At 35.5% G+C, this 18,792-nt stretch overlaps 1 protein-coding gene across 1 annotated transcript in view; it reads right to left on the reverse strand.

Annotated features, from left to right (window-relative positions):
• tex264a (testis expressed 264, ER-phagy receptor a) overlaps positions 1–18,792 on the reverse strand; it is a 76,676-nt gene that overhangs the window by 57,214 nt on the left and 670 nt on the right. Inside the window, exon 2 of the mRNA XM_051112525.1 lies at positions 2,189–2,410. Within this exon, the coding sequence (XP_050968482.1) occupies positions 2,189–2,410 (222 nt within the window). The remainder of the gene's footprint in view (positions 1–2,188; positions 2,411–18,792) is intronic.

Consider the following 18,792-nt stretch of genomic DNA (forward strand, 5'->3'; position numbering starts at 1 on the left):
TGTGAATTTGAACCCATTCCAATAATGACTGTATGATTTTGAGATCCAACTTTTCACACTGAGTACAACTCATACGCAACTATTACAGAAGGTTCAGTTCTCACTGATGCTCCAGAAGGAAACAAATTGCATTAGGAGCCAGGGGGTGAAAACTTTTTAAAGATCAGAGTAAATTTAACTTATTTTGTCTTCTGGGAAATATCTAAGTATATTCTGTAGCTTCTGAAGGGCAGTACTCACTGAAGAAAATATGACATTTAGGCAAAATAAGAAAGATGTACATATCTTCATTCTGTTCAAAAGTTTTCACCCCCCGGCTCTTAATGCATCATTTTTCCTTCTGGAGCATCAGTGAGTGTTTGAACCTTCTGTAATAGTTGTATATGAGTCCCTCAGTTGTCCTCAGTGTGAAAAGATGGATCTCAAAATCATACAGTTATTGTTGGAAAGGGTTCAAATACACAAAAATGCTGAAAAACCAAAGAATTTGTTGGACCTGAAAGATTTTTCTGAAGAACAGTGAGCAGTTTAACTGTTCAGGACAAACAAGGGACTCATGAACAACTATTACTAAATCACTGTTCTGCTTGAGCAATGTATTACAAATGAGCAAATACTCCAGACACACAAATCAGGCACCCTGATGACTTACATGGCCTATAAGGGTTGTCGTTGAAGTGTGGCGCATGCTCTGTATGGTAATGGTGGGTGTACAGAGGTCTTTGCAGGAAGTCTTACCCCAGCTTCATAATAAAGGAAGCGCCAGTCTGAACTTCTGCCAGACCCTGTTCAATAAATCATTGTAAAGACATGTCCCTGCCTACACGCACGTGCATTTGTGAATGTCTCTCCATTATTCATCTGCTCAGTCCCATCTTTGGACACTCTGCCACTCCATATACATCACATTACAAACTCACACACACACAATCCCATAATGCAACATACATCTTATGCTGACTCCTACACTGCACTGCTCATGTAACTATTGCACTACTCTTAATAAGCTGTCAGACAAGCCAAGTTAGGAAAGGTGTGTGTGTGAGTTGAAGAGAGAAAGAAGGAAGGACAAAAAAATTGAAGTACCAGGTCAACAAGTGAAATCTGCTTTTACATCACAGTTTTACTGTAGCTATTTTCTTAAGAAAATGGACAGAGACCTATACCTGAATTGTGTTTACAGTCAACCCCTTTACAAATGCTTATGCATAAACTACAGGAATTCCTTGTATTCAATAATAGTACGTAGACAAAACTCCTTTTCATCTAGGGAAATATATGAGCATCTGGTACAGACTGCTTTGTAACTGTATGAGACGGCCCGTGTGCCAGCGAGGCAACTAGGACAGATTGTCACGCCAATATTGCGAGCCTCGAGGATGCCATTTTTGGTTGTGCATTCCATACTGGTTACCCAATGTGCACAAGCATCACAACACAAAGGTGTTATAGATGGTTGCCAAGGCATTGATAGCTGGCTGCTTGTGTACTCTAGGTGGTTACTTATTGGACAAAGAGCACAAGAACAGCATTAGCACTAGAAAAATGAAACCTATATAAATAACGTCTCAAGTTTCATGTGTCATTACGGTTCATAAATGGTAAGTTGCACATCATCTTTCGCATTATCTCACTGCACTGAACCGTACTGAACTGCTGCTGAAACGCCAACCAGCAAGCTCACACTAACTGACCTCATTAACAGCCTCTTTACCATCTCTCTATCTAGTTATCTGTCCATTCAGAAGTTGTTAAGGTCGTTTCCTCCCATTTACACACGTTCCTCAGATGCTGTCCTCCATTAGATGTGCCAGGTATTGACCACTAGTGATGTGAGGTGTGTAACGCACCAAGGAAATTATAATATATAAAGCAGAGCACTGCACTCTGTCCGATTTAGGTTCGGCCAGGTATCGTGTATAGCAATTAGTCATATATTATCAGCTGTGAAAATGGTTTGGGGATCATTTATATTATTAAACCCTGCAACTCAATAAGTGTCGATAACACATCATACATTAGGATTTCAATTTACTGTAAGTATAAGTTGAGTTATGTTCTAAGAGGTGAAAAAAAAAAAAAAAAAAAAATCAAGAGATAAACATAAATAGCATACACTAAAAAAAGACCTGCAGTAGGTGTTTTTTAGTCATTTTTAATTAGATGTAAAAATAAGCATGACTGTTACCTTTATATACTGTTGTAGATCAGGATAGACTCTGTAAGCGCCGCAGACGGGGGACAGAGTGCATCTGTTTGGAAACGAGGAAGTTACGGCACAGGTGACTTCTGGGAAGGAGATGACCTTGTAGCCGAATTTCTCGTACAGACGCTGTAGCTCTTCATCAGGTTTCTCTTCATTTTCACACAGTATGCTGCCCACTACATACCGACACTGATCTGCTTGAGTCTGAAACACAAAGAGAGAGAGATTACGTCAGACTGTGTCTGCAAAGTAATAGAGAAAATATTTACATTTGTAATACTGATGCAAGGACCCAAAGTAATTTCTATAAAGTTCAAAAATGGTCTTTTTATGTTCACCAAAAACACATTAAATACAGTAATACTGTGGAATATTATTACAATTTAAAATAACTGTTTTCTATTTTAATATATTTAAATTGTAATTTATTCCTGTGATGCAAAGCTGAATTTTCAGCATCATTACTCCAGTCTTCAGTGTCACATGATCCTTCAGATATCACTCTAATATGCTGATTTGCTGCTCAAAATCAGAAGTGTGCTGCTATATGATCACTGTTAAAAATCCTTATTGTGTAAACCCTGATACATTTTTTTCCAGACCTGTTTGATGAGCAGTACGTTTTATTTGAAATAGACAAATATCTTTTTGTGGTTATTGAAATGATTTGGGGGAAAAAAGGGGAAACTTTAAATATAAACTTAAAACCACAGGAGGGGGCGGCAAATCACTTGAGTCATTCATTTAACCGATTCGTTCAAACGGCTGATTGATTTAGTAATGAAACACCTTTGTGTGTTGCTCAGAGATGCAAAACAGTTCTGCTGTGGCTTTGTTTGGAACTATTTTCAGTGTCTGTTCTTGGAATATAGTCAATAATGTCAAATCGCATACCTTTAAAATAACAATTACGATATTATTGTATACAATATATATCACACACCCTACTGACCCTAAACGTTTAAACAGTACTGAACATTGTACCAGGGCTCTGCATTAAGTGTTTTTAAGAAAACATATATTTATGGTCAGATTACAAAGTCTACATACATTTCTGCAAAGTACACTACCAGTCAAAAGTTTTTGAACAGTAAGATTTTTCAAAGATTTTTTAAAGAAGTCTCTTCTGCTCACCAAGCCTGCATTTATTTGATCCAAAGTACAGCAAAAGCAGTAAAAATTTTAAATATTTTACTGTTTAAAATAAGAGTTTTCTATTTTAATATATTTTAAAATGTCATTTATTCCTGTGATTTCAAAGCTGAATTTTTAGCATCATTATTCCAGTCACATGATCCTTCAGAAATCATTCTAATATTCTGATTTGCTGCTCAAAAAACATTTATTATTATTATTAATAGCTAAGTAGAATTTTTTTTAGGTTTCTTTGATGAATAGAAAGTTCAGTGGAACAGCATTTATCTGAAATAGAAACCTTTTGTAACATTATATTATCATGTCTTTATCATCAATTTTAATCAACTCAAAGCATCCTTGCTAAATAAAAGTATTAATTTATATAATTTCTTTATCTAATTATACTGACTTCAAGCTTCTGAATGGTATAGTGTATAATGTTACAAAACTTTTTATTTCAGATAAATGCTGATCTTTGGATCTTTCTATGAATCAAAGAAAAAAAAAAATGTACTCAACTGTTTTAAATATCAATAACGACAACAATAAAAAATGTTTCTTGAACAGCAAATCAGCATATTAGAATGATTTCTGAAGGATCATGTGAATGGAGTAATGATGATGAAAATTTTGCTTTTATCACAGGAATAAATTACATTTCAAAATATATTCAAATCTAAGTGAAAAAGTTGACTGTTTTTACTGTACTTTTGGTGAGCATGAGAGAATTCTTTAAAAAAAAAAAAAAAAAAAATTAAAAATCTTAAAAAACTTTTGACTGGTTAAAACTACGGCCTATTCTTGTGGTTTCAACAATTTCCCCCCTTCAACAATGTTTTCTTATTGTCAGAATAAGTAGTTCTTTTGCATCTCCATATTTCAAATCTATAAGAAGCTAATTGTTAACAACATAAAATGACCAAGAGTTTTAAGACTCTTGGTCATTTTAAACACCCCCTCACAATCACATGCGCATTGGAGCTAGCAATCCAATAAAACATTAATGACAAAACAATTAAGGCGTTTATAAAGTTGTCATCTCTAATGACTTATCTAGCATGTGTTCGCCCACTACAGTGAATGATTCAATATGTTGCTAACATCCGTAATGTAGACTGAATGCTGCACGTCAGTGTTGTCGAGTGGCGATAAGACGATCTTCCTGAGAGGTTGACAGGAACCGACATCACGCTAAACGTATCTACGTCGTTTTCATAAACCTATTCTTTTCCTGTTTCCTGGTTTGTCTTTCTTTTCCACCTCCATGCTTTGACTCATTCTCTCTACTTCTTTCCTCTGTGCGCGTTTTGTCCCTTTTCCCAGCACGAAGAGCTTGTTTTTTCAGTCGGGGACTAATGATGGTATTCAGAACTCTCTCCATCGTTGCCGTCCTACACAACTGTCAGCAAATAAAGTGGGAATTTCTGGCAGTTCTCCAGACAGCGCACCCAAGAGACAACAGGCAATTACTAGGAGCAAGAAGGCCTACACATACACTTCCTTTCACTTGTCGTTTGCCTGTTTATGTCAAATAATTCAACCAACCGAAGTGGACGAAACAAGAAAACGCAGTTCCAATTCAAGTAATAACCACAAGCGCTCTCAAACAAACCAACTAATCTTCACACTGCCAATCAAAGATAACAGAGAAGATTTGGTCTCCAGACGTCCACGAAAAAGAGGCGAATTTACGATGGGTGTTCCTGGCAGTCGCCCCAGATTTGACTACGAACACTAATGGCTGTGCTAAGGCCTTTTCTCACAGCCTAATTGGTTCTCGAGTTGTTGTGCCGGCCACACGGGCGCAGAGGAGAACCAATACATGTTACGCATCTTCGCATTCAAGGTTCACTGCGCTTTTCTACAACAGCATAGTCTAAAAATGGCTCTGCGGCCACATTTATAAACAGATCTTCTTCATTCACCCCCCAAATGCTTAGAATCCTCATGATTTGAACTGGATGATGTAGGAAACGCTCTTTAAATGCACTCTTTGCCCTCGGGAATCCAAGATGGCCACTAAAACGCAGTACACTGTCATTTGCTTGGCTTCTTTCTCTGTATTCCCTCCAGAGGCCTCCTGCAGGGAAAAGCAATTTTCAAAAGCAATTCTCTGCTCGGTTTTGCAAGGGTCGTCGTTTTTTGACAGATGAAGGCTCGGCAACAATAAAAAGGTGGTAATTCTTTATTAGCAGACATGTAGCAAGGATTTAGTCCTCTCATCTTTCCCAACCCTTATCCTCTCCCTCTGCTCGATCCTCCCAGGGCTAGGACTTCTGGGAATTCCCCCCAGCCACGTTTGGATTTGCTCACGGATAACACATGGTTTTTGGAGCGTGCACGTCGGGGAGTGTGTCGCTGTTTTTAAAGGGTTGGCGGAGAAATGGCAAAAGCTCTCCGCATACCGCAGGAGTCCCTAAGGTGCTCAGATCTGCATAATTGTAGAGAGCGAGGCGGCTCAGCCTTGGCTCAAGAGGCGACTCATGAAAATTCAACAGGCATCTGCCTAGTTCGCACTGGCAGCCGCAAACCAGATGAAGAATTAACGAAATTTAGCAAAAATTAGCAGCACCACATCATTTAGACATTGATAAATAATTCACAGACTGTGAATCTTCAGACTTTGCTCCAAAATGAATAAACTTGGATGACATTACTGGAGCACATTGTACCAAAAATTAATAAAAAAAAAAAAAAAAAAAAAAAAAAACAAAAAAAAAACACAATTATATATATTATATATTACACATACATACATGCATACATATATGCATTTGGCAGATGTCTTTTCTACTACAGATTTATATTTATTATATTATTACATTTATTATTATATTTATTTTATATTTATAGGATTTCTATACATTATATAAAATACAAATTATAAAATATAAAATACATTTATATATAATATATACATATGTTACATAAAATATAAATACATTGTGTGTATATATATATATATATATATATATATATATATATATATATATAACACACACACTATATATAAAACAGTAGTAATATATTAAATATATTTAATATACATTTATATATAATATACACATACATTACATATATAATATATATATATATATAGTAGTTATATTTTATATATATTTAATATACATTTATATATAATTTATACATATATTATTTATATATTGTACTTATATTTTTAATATAAGTATATTATAATATTATATTATAATATACATACATAATACACACGTTCTACTTCATAGTTACTTTATAGTTATATTTTATATATATAATATACATTTATATATAAAATATAACTAAAGTAACTATGACGTATAACATATATATTATATATAAATGTATGTTATATTAATTTTCACTTATGCATTTGGCAGATGTTTTGATATTGTTTGAATAGTAATACAATAAAATAATACAATAAAAAAAGTAAAAGGAATGTTAAAAGAAAAACTATAATGTTTGTTTTTAAATTCTAAATGTAAAATATTATTATACATATTATACATACATTATATTATATTATATTATATTATATTATATTATACACTTTGTTTTTGTTACCAACAAACTTTGCAACAACTTCCTGCTATCATTTGTGCTAAATATAGACAAATTTCTCCTTATCTTAGGGCTTCCTGATGCTGTTGCCAGCTAGTTTTGAGGCTACAAAGCCATATGAATAGAAACAGATAGTGAGTTTAGCCTGGCTGTCCTGGTTTGATTCATTAGCCCCTGTTTGTGAAGTAAGGTTTTCATAGTGCTTCTCAGTATGGACACTGCAGGTGGATCCGTCCTCAATTTAACCTGATGGAGCACTACATTCACAAGGAAACCCTCCTCATTATATTTAATCATATACAGATATGCAGCCTTGTTTCATACAGAGAGCAAAGTTCCACTTAGAGACCTCCTGTGGAATGTTCTAGAAACCTGTAAGGTTGTAATTATGGAGTTTACTTCAGAGCTCAGATCAGGACATTATGTAGTCTGACTCCGAATACTCTAAAGCAAACTAGCTGACATTGGAAAGTTCTAAAGAAGTCCTACCTCCGAGTTTTACTCTCTATAAAAATTGCAAGGTCTGTTTCATTCCACATGCATAAGCAGCAAATAAGCAAAGCATCAACATAAATGCAACAGCAGGCTCACACTGTGTTCTCAAACTCAGACAGAACTGCAAAAGACACATCCATACAATCTAAAAATGCAGAATTGCAAACTAAAATTTTGAATCAAATAATGCAAGGAAAGGTCAGAGCCTAAGTATATATAACACTGGACAAAGAAGTCCTGAATCAGCATCAGGGAGACCTCTGCTGACCACAGAGAGGAGCTGCAAGACTGGTCTTTTTAATAATTTTAGATTGGTTATTTAACAACCTTTTGACTAAGGCACCAGCTTTCCTATACTTACAGGAAGGAGCATCTTCAGATACACAACCAGGCTGTACGTGAGTGAAAAATCACTATCCAGGTCAACAAGCAGCAACAACCACATTCAACGTTAAGTTTACAGCTAGCCTGCATGCATTAAATAATAATAGCAATGACACATTTGTGCTTGAGCCTAGAGCTAATGTTTTTCTCAAGAGTTTGAAAAAAAGAAAAAACAAAAAGCATAAAAAGGGCTTTCCAGAGGGGCTAGCAAAGAGTTGCATTACACATGACATTTCTTAAACATGAGCATGAATAGCAAAAAATGCATTCCAGTTCTTGGTTAGCGCTGATAAGTTAAGTTAATTTCTGCGAATCAGTTCAAGCAATCCATTTTCATGTCAATCAAAAAATTCTGATTCAATGATATGTTTTAGTCATGACTAAAAACTGTTCATGCAAGTCACTGAGTATATATACATATTATTTCTGTTAGAACTTAATTGTCATTTATGCATTGGCAGAGGAATGTGTACAAGCCCATTTCTGCCACTAAATAAAAAATAAATTGTGACTTATTATCTCACAATTCTGACTTTTTTTCCAGAATCGGGTGATACAAACTATGTCTCAGATTTTATATAATGCAATTCTGAGAATGAAGTAAAAATTGCGAGATATACTTTTTTTTCCTCGCAAACGCGAGTTCGTATCTCACAGTTTATATCTCACATTTCTGACTTTCATTTTCTCAAAGTTGAGATATAAACTCAGAATACCAAGTTATAGTCCAATTTTGATGGTAAAAACACTGATATGTTCCCAGAATTGCATGTTTATCTCACAATTATATATATATATATATATATATATAAAATATCATTAAAAAATATAATACAATAATATTGTACAATTTCTAAAAAAATATATATTTATTATACATATATCCAGATACACTCCAGACACACAGCCAAGCAAAACCAGGCTGTAAAAAATGCCCCTGAGTGACATTTTTTAATATATTTTATATATTAAAAATTGATATGCGCATATCAAAAAAATATAAATAATATATAAATATTGCTGTGTATGACTAGGTATTGGTGCCCATGAATGGAAATTTGAAGAACATTTAGAGTACATACAGTACATAAATAAATATTGAATAAGATGGGCAAATAAATATAGTATTTGTTACTTAATGTTATACACACACCACACACCCTGATATATATATATATATATATACTCATTAAAGTAAGACTAAATATGTATTACATAGACACTGTAAAACTAAGTGTTACTAATGGAAACCCCATGAAATAAAACTATGACACCTAAGGATGAACTTACTAGCGGGTCACGGCACCATGAATATGCATAACCTGCCATTTCCTCAAGATGATTAGCTGCCCTGAATGCCCTCAAATGTTGAATAGCCTCCCATGCTGACTGAAATTGAACGTGATGGCGTATCATTTCTGGGGAACCGTAGGTGCTGTGTTGGGTAGGGGCCAATCTGGACAGAATTAATGGAGCAGAAAATAGAGTATGCAAAAAAAGCCCAGTTTGGAAAGCCTGTGATAATATTTGAGTTGTTATGGAAAAGGATCACAAAAGCAAAGTTTCGGTATTTGCATTTAGCGGACAACCTGAAAATCTGGATCTGCGCTGAAACCTGAAGCTTTAATGTAAGCCATTTAGATTCATTTGATTCTTAATAATGCATGCTTCAGATTAAGTTGAAGGATAACTCAGGTTATCAATTAAAGACGGTTAACGTCATATGAATGTTTCATGCATAAATCAGAGAAGAAATCTGAGGTCCACCTTACATGCTCTCGATTCTGGCTTCATTAGCTGACTGACACTGCTAAACTGAATAGCCTGGAACCACAATGACCATCCATCAGTCATGTGCTGCTCTCGCAACCAGGCTAAAACTAATCATAACTACCATCTTAAGGCAACGTTCACGCCATCAGTCTAATTAAAAAAGGCATTGGAGGGCGACTGGCATTCAAAAGTCAATCATGTAGGACATTTTGCTAGTAGCTGGAAAAAACACTCATGACTGGTTAATTTCTTTTTGTCATGTGAACAGTAAGGTCAGCTGTTCAGATAAAGTGCTGAAAAGGAGAAGAAACACGAAGACTCAGCAGAGTTTTATCCTGAAAATGGCTATAAATGTAAGGTCAATCTACCTTTTAATGCTATCTAAGATGAAGTCTTAATCCCTAAACTTTAAACCAGTGCCTTGAGACAACAAAGAGCCATTCTGGAGAAAGCATTTTCCCCTCCTTTTGTATTTTTGCTTGTAAAAAGCATTTATTCCCCTGGTCTGTGTCTCCAGATGGATAAACAAGAGAAAATAATGTACAAAAAAGCTAAACATGAGGCCAGACATAGAACTGAACAACTTAGAAATGTTTCTCTCTACCTCTATCAGTAATCAGAAATGCATTAGCTTGTTTCATAAGAGGGTGAATCCAAAACTACACTTTTTTTTTTTATTATTATTTTGACTAGTCAGTGGGTTGTCAGAATGACTAGATGGCCTAGGGGTGTGCAATATACAGGTGCATATCAATAAATTAGAATGTCATGGAAACGTTAATTTATTTCAGTAATTCAACTCAAATTGTGAAATGCATGTATTAAATAAATTCAATTCACACAGACTGAAGAAGTTCAAGTCTTTGGTTCTTTTAATTATGATGATTTTGGCTCACATTTAACAAAAACCCACCAATTCACTATCTCAACAAATTAGAATACGGTAACATGCCAATAAACTAATCAACTCAAAACACCTGCAAAGGTTTCCTGAGCCATCAAAATGGTCTCCCAGTTTGGTTCACTAGGCTGCACAATCATGGGGAAGACTGCTGATCTGACAGTTGTCAAGAAGACAATCCTTGACACCTTTCACAAGGAGGGTAAGCCACAAACATTCATTGCCAAAGAAGCTGGCTGTTCACAGAGTGCTGTATCCAAGCATGTTAACAGAAAGTTGGAAGGGTGGAAGGAAAAAGTGTTGAAGAAAAAGATGCACAACCAACTGAGAGAACCGCAGCCTTGAGAGGCTTGTCAAGCCAAAAAAAAAAAGGAAAAAAAATTATTTAGTTTTTTTTATAACTCTTTTGTTGGACAACAGGTTTTGAAAGGCTTATCATTGCATGTCATTAGAAGGGAAGATGCTCTGCGTGTGTTGCTTTTTTAAATATAAGCACAGAAGCGTTTCCTCATCTCAGCATGTGAAATCACGTGCACACACAGCAAATTCCGAGAGAAATAAAACAACAAAATTATTTAAATGCAAAACCGAAAAACCACAATTCACAAGCGTGTATTGAACCATGGATGTCAAACACTTCGATATTATATTGAGAATTGTGACATCCCTAATATTAAGACAAAAGGCAGTTATCTTAAACGGTAATATTTCACAATATTACTGTTTTACTATATTTTGGATTAAATGAATGCAGTGATGATGGGCATAAAATACTTCTTTAAAAGACGTTTTTATTAATCTCACCAACCGCAAAATTTTGAAAGGTAGTGTAGATGCAACATGCAGCTCTTCAATAGAGTAACTGACAGATATTCAATAAATAAATAGCCTAACTCTTTATTTCAGAAAACTATCATAGTCCTCAAAACCTGTGGGTTATGCATAAAAATTGGAACAGTGCTCACAGCAAGCGATTTGAAGTTCGGAAATAATTGTCTTGAAATTGAGTGAAAGCTGCGCTTTGATGGCTGTAGCAACACTGCTTCAAAGGTGATGAACTGAGAGACGTTCAGAAGCGACGCAACTGCTCAGAGAGGGTTGGAGGATACCGCTGACAGTCTAGTTACTGATATGTTATGTTCTAACCAGATGTGGTAAAACTCTTTCATGTATATTTATATATATTCTATATGTATATGTCTATGTGTGCATATATGCATGTAGATAGATAGATGTGTGGTATGTTAAAGCTAAAATACATTTTTATACATATTCAACTAGTTGGGAGTTTGACTGAAGAATTCTTTGACCTACAAAAACAGAATATAGCAAAGAGAACAATAAAGACATGTCAGAGCAATTTTAGTTTAGAAGATGAAAGCGTAAGGCAGAGTATAGGGACTTGATGTGCTGTGAAATAGCTATAAAGGTTTTTTATTCATCCACTGATTTAATTTATTAACTTTGGACAAAGTAGGCCAGTTTTAAATGGCAGCTCTTTGCTTCTACCATTAACTTCTATGATTGATTCAGTGTTTGTGGAGGTTCTGTGGAGTGTTAATCAAGCCCGTGTTTCACAGACGTAACAACTGATTCACTTTGACTGCCGTATAAAACCTGAAAAGCATCCTCTCCAATCAGCCCTGAGTGCAGACACCTGGGCTAAATAAACCACCCGAAGAGAATAAGCTTTTCCATTTATAAACAGTAATAAATAAGCCGGTTTCATGCTGGTACATCACAAGGCCGAATGGCATTAATGAAGGTGACTGAATATAAAAATCACTGAGTTCAAACACAGTTGGAGCAAGATTAAAGTCAAAGTTGTCCCACCTCTGAGGTTCATCCCTGACTCATAATACCCTGCATGAGTCACAAACCATCACTTAAATCAGCATGTCTGGTATAAGCATCAAAATGCCATGACCAACAGATTCATCTACAGAAATAGGTCAGAATTGGGGTGGAAAACCAAATTAGCTGCACTTTTGCTGGTTTGACTGTTTCTGTCCTCATTCCCTAAATCAGATCACAATTGGGACTGCTAATGCTTTCAAAACTTTTGCCATAAGCTTAATGTAAAATATGACCCATCAACAAGAAAACTGACCACATTGACTCTCTAGGAGTGGGAATCACCAGAGGCCCTATGAAATGTTATTATTACGATACATAATTGCCATGATTATGTTATTATTGTGATTTCAAGCATTTTGTGACAGGCTGAGTATTGCAATAACATATTGCAATTTATAGTGCATAATATCCCCAACGGACAATTTTCTCCACATCTGTTTATCTAATAAGATAAAGTTCTCAGTCTGTTTATCTCACTTTATTTTTATTGCTGCAAAATGTGATTGTCAAGCAGACAGATTGATCAACACTGTCATAAAAAACCTGAAAAATAAACCAGTATTGGTACGAAATAGGAACTGATTTTATCACTCAGCACCAAAAGGTAGACTTATTTGGAGAGGATGCATTAAACTGATCAAAAGTGACAGTAAAAACTTTTACATTGTTACAAAAAGTTCTATTTCAAATTAAATTTATTCTTTGGAATTTTGTGTTAAAAAAAATCTATTATGGTTTCCAAAACAAATATTAAGCAGGACATCTGTTTTAACACTGAAAAATCTGAAAAATCACAGGAATAAACTGGATTAAAAAAACTGGCTTGAGAAAGCCTAGCCTGAAAGTTTGACGCAGTTGTAAAAGCTTTAAAATGTACATAGTATTTAGTAACATTATTTAACACAAAGATAACTTAACATGACAATTAGCATGTTGCTAGCGCATTGCATGTGGCTAACATGATTAACATGTTGCTACCATGTGTGACAGATCATGTGACATGGAAGACTGGCTGCTGGAAACTCACAGGAATAAATTACTTTTTATAATCTATTTAATTTGATGATGTGACATCATTCGACCATACTGGCAGCACTGAACATAAACAATGCTACTGACGAAACACATATTTTGCTGATTATTGCTGCTGGTCAATTATTGTCATGTTTTGGGCTGTACTGATCGGTCAGACTGGTTAAAAAATTTGGAGTACTATAGACTCCCAAAAGTTAAAACAAATTCTATGTGGTGACGTAATTTCAACTGAAACAGGAAATTGGGGTGGGACATATCGATCAGCCCCAACCCCTTTTTTAAAATAGCCAATAGCATTTCATTTACATCTGCTTGGCCACTCGGTAAAGTTGCATTTGACAGCTTATGACAGCCACAGTCTAATAAATTTCCCTCTATATTCAATATCAAACTCTTACTAAAACAAAACAGTGACCATAATCATGCTGTGGCTGTGTTGAGTGTTTAATATATGGAGACTCGTGCATATTATTCGCTCCCCTGCAAATCGCGTCTCTGGACCTGAGCCAAAGTCCGGACTAGACTATGCACGCTGCTGCGGTTCGCCTGACACAATGTGAAACCAGACCTCATTTGCCCCAATCAAAAGCATATTTACACTGTCAGAATCGTTCCCATTCGCCTACATTGAGCACTACATGCCATTCTCACAGTCCAGAAATACTAACACTATGAACAAGTGACCAACCTCAGCCGCAACTTCAACGTCTATTTACGTGTAGGGGGCGGGACGTTTCAGATTCTAGAGCACATTTGATTGGACAGAAAGTTTGATGAGAAGCTGAAGTGCAGCATGATGTCATCAAAATCGTTGATCCATATTGGCAGAAGTGAGAGACTGTAAGTTTTGAATGCCTATATCTTGTAAACGCAAATTTTGTCATTGTTTTGGAGCACACTACCTTATAGATAACCGTAAGGCTAACATATTCATACTAAAAGCCAAAAAAACTTTAATTTTGATTTCATGGGGACTAATTAATACTGCTCGTACTTATCTTTACCACCTATTAACTTTAGTTTGCTAAAATATTGTGCCCTTTCCTGCTTCTCTATATCCTTCTTTATATGATTTAGCAGCTCTCACAAGTTTTTTTTTCCATGGGTTACACAGCATAAATTAGCAGAACAATATATTCAGTAGCAACTTACATTAACTGGGCAATCCATGCTGTTGTTTACATCGGAGTATAGCCAATAAAGGCCGCGCATCGGGGTAACTCACCAAATCGTGAGGCGAGTGCAAACACTCTATTGCAAATCTTGCACTACTGACTGTGTTTTCGCTTTAATGAATGCACTGACTGCCAAATTTCAACCGGAAAAGCAAAGTCCATTTGCAACTGTTTCCCATGTCTTACGAATTATGAGCCTGTCATATTTAAGTAAGGTTAGCAATATTAATCACGTCTGCTTTTTCACCCTCTTTGTGACGCGTATGTAACCTGCCAAAACTCAAGTAGAATCGCACTTATGCGTCCACATTATGGAAAGCACAATTTTCAGCAAATAAATGCAGCATTGTTTTTTTTTTTTAAAAAATGCAATAGCTTTGCTACTTTTAGCGACCCTACTGTTAATGCTGCATAAAAATACTGTTTGTACTGTAAATAAATAAACTGTATATGTCCAGAATATGAACCACCAAGAATTTGAATGCTGAAGATAAATCACCGGTTTTCCATTGCCACTAATAAGCAAGCAGGCACAGTTATTCTCAGCATCTTTCAAAAGCGATCTCCCTCACTAAAGTGTAAATTCCTCTGTTTTACCCTGTCAGGCTCAAACATTTTGGCTCCGCTGGTAGCTGACCTTCTGAAAAAGACCATATCAACCCCTGCCTCCCGCGGGAGAGCTGAGCATGCTAATAAGCGCCGGCATTATGCCAATTAAAATCGGACAGCGACCTCAGCGAGTGCTAACAACCTATCATAGTCAGATCTGAAGCTAATTGGCTTTAGGGAAGACAGTGGCTGGACACTAAAAGGTGAGAGTGCCAGTCAAAAACCCCAACCCTGTCACCATCTCAATACAAACACAATAAACTCAGCGAATCCCCTCGGACGTCACCCCTGCACATGACTTATGCAGCTGGGAAAGTAGCCAGAGTAACTACTGTAACAGCATGACAGACCTTTATCTGGCTTTGAGGTGGAATGTAGCTAAGAATAAAATCACCAACTAACATTACATGAATGGAACCAGAATAATAACATTATTCTACTATAAAAGATCAGTTGTATAAACATAGCTCCAAAAGTTTTTTAGAACGTCTTTGTATGTATGAATGTCATTCCATAAAAATACCTTAAAAATACCTTAACAGACAGACACACTTCAGACAAAACATTTAAACATTTCAGGTTTCAGAAAATGTATCAAAATTGTATCAAAAAGTATTTTGTGGAGCCACTGTACTCATTTAATCACACCATTTCTACTTCAAGTGACATTCTTTACCCTGTACTATGAGTGCCATCTTGTGGTTAGGGATCTACTGGACTGATTTAAAAAAAAAAAAAAATGCATGACCTGTTTTTAAAAAAATTCAGTTGAAACACAGGGATCAACTGAGGTCAAGTAAGCTTATGTGGCAGTCCATGCAGTACTGAGGAAACACCCTTTGCTTTGCATCGCTTAAGGGTTTAGCAGTGGAAACATCCAGATAGTTCACCAGAAATGTATGATTCTGCCATCATTTAGTTACGATCACATCTTTTAAGACACCAAAATTACTTTTTCCCTCAAAACTCAAAGGATTTGTTCAAGCTTCTAGATTCCATACAATAATAGTCCATGGTGAATACAGCTGCCAAACAAGACTTCTTGTTCCTTATAAAAATCTATCGCTTCAGACTTGTTATAGACTACTTTTATAATGTATTTCAGGTGCTTTTTTGTCCTTTTGTGGCCTGGTCCCAATCTACTTTGAATGTAAAAGAGCAGCTCAAACATTTTACTGGATTTCTCCTTTTGTGCTCAATGGAAGAAAGAAAATTATACAGTTCAGAACAACATAAGGGTGAGTAAATGATGACAGAATTTTCATTTTAGGCAAACTAGCCCTTTAATTTAGCTCTCTGGAGGAAGAAACATATCATTTTGTGCATAATATCACTTCACGTATCTTTCCATTTAGAAAAACGTACTGTGGCAGTACCTAATCGCATGGAACTTAATAATAAGTAATTTATTATTTTATTTATTTTATTTTTTTCCCCCCAAACAAGTAAGCTGGTTTGTCTTAAGTGCATTTAATAATATCATGTGCTCATGGTGTAATATATTCCTAACTAACATCATGCCCATTAATACGGTCTGTAGAACTCTAGTCTGCCAGCCTGGCATTCACTTTATTTTTAGTGTTCTTTTTTACCCACATTACTCACATTTTGTCCAAGTCGCGTCACCATATGGTTTCAATTGGCCTTGTTGAATGCAGAAGCTTGTGACTGAAAGGTTTCATTTTTTCCTTTTTCTATTCTGAGATAAATGACATATTCAACCATGCCTGTCCAATAAAGAGCCAGGGGTGAAAACTTTTTGAATTTGAAAATCAGGGTAAATTTAACTTTTGTCATCTTCTGGGAATCATTTAAATATCTTCTGTAGCTTCTGAAGGGCAGTACTAAATTAAAAAATATGATATTTAGGCAAAATAAGAAAAATGTACATATCTTCACTCTGTTCAAAAGTTTACACCCCTGGCTCTTAATGCATCGTTTTTCCTTCTGAAGCATCAGTGAGTGTTTGAACCTTCTGTAATAGTTGCATATGAGTCCCTCAGTTGTCCTCAGTGTGAAAAAATGGATCTCAGAAATCATACAGTCATTGCTGGAAAGGGTTCAAATACACAAAAATGCTGAAAAACCAAATCATTTTTTCCCTGAAGAACAGTTGGCAGTTTAACTGTTCAGGACAAACAAGGGACACATGAACAACTATCACTAAACAAAAACAAAACAAAACAACAACAACAACAACAAAAAAACAAAAACAAACAAAAAAAAACACACAGATATGAATCATTCAAGTAACAACACAGTATTAAGAATGAAGTGTATGTAAACTTTTAAACAGAGCCATTTTTTAAAAAATCAGCTAGTAGCTTCTCTTGTGGACTGTATGTAAATGTCTTATGTGAAATATCTTATTCAGATCAGTACTAAATGAAAAAATAACATGCATTTTGTATGATCCCTCATTTTGCAGATTCTGTATGTAAATTTTTGACCTCAACTGTAGAAATATTTTTGTCATAGTTTCTGCCTTTATAAAACCAGATTTGTTCTTCACTTTTGCTGTACAATGAAAACTATGGAATTTACAAGGTACTTTCAAATCCAGTCTTTTGAGCAATTAAAAAAATGCCCCAGTTTACCATTCAGGAGGCAAAGCCCAGATCATTATTTAGAAACAAATGTGCACACAGAACAGAAAATCAGGTGAATGTTGCAGCTTTCATCAGCAACGTATTATGCAATAACCCCACCTGGTCCATTTCACAAGTTATACTGAAAAGGACAAATAAGCACAACACTGTTATGGTTAAATATATGGGACCAATGGGACATTTCCAGTCATTCATTTGCTAGCCAGCAATTCCATTTGGCAATGACTACCAAGTTGCACAATATAAAATAGAACAATCACGACATTCAACTTTCCAGTGTCCAACCTCATAATACAAGTGAACAATTACTGCATAACTGCTGCAGTGACTGTACAGTCCTAGATCAGTGCAGAAATGTTAATTACACCCATCTAGGGAGTCTACTAGCATGACCTGTTCTGGTTTAATATTCCTCTATTATCTGCCGAGACATCTGACATATTTTGCATGCTGTAGTTATTTCGCTTTGTGCTGAGCAGGCCAAATTTAATCCATTTTCTTTTTAGAGGAGTGGAGGCATGAAGAGTACTTTTTACATAACACCAGTTTGTTTCTCCATGAGCTCCATGTTCACCTTCAGGGCCTTGCAAAGCATGTTATACTAAACTATTCTTTTAATGCACTAAATAGTAATATATAATCATAGATATGAATCCTAATATTGACTTAGGGACTAATGTTAGAGCAGTTAGAGCTAGGGCTTTAAAATGTGGCCATACAGGTATTTAATGGAAACACCTCAGTGAGTCAGTCTTAAAAACAGTTTAAAACAGATTAATCATAAGTTTAAAATATGATTATAATAACACGATTACGGCTTGATTATCATGGGTCTGTGCTGAAACAATAACCTTTAAATTATGTTAGTACTGTGGTAGTTTTTGAAACATTATTTATTCAGTAGCAGGGTAAAGCACCATGGTGTTACCATATGTTATCATCACTGTACCGTAGTACTGAAATAAGGGCCAAACATCTCACCATGTCGTGGGTATTGGGACAAACCAGTTGAGGTTGACAGGTTGTCTTAGGGGCTGATAAACGTGACGT

Source organism: Labeo rohita, chromosome 6, assembly GCF_022985175.1.
Source record: "Labeo rohita strain BAU-BD-2019 chromosome 6, IGBB_LRoh.1.0, whole genome shotgun sequence".
In the NCBI taxonomy this organism is placed as follows: Eukaryota; Metazoa; Chordata; class Actinopteri; order Cypriniformes; family Cyprinidae; genus Labeo; species Labeo rohita.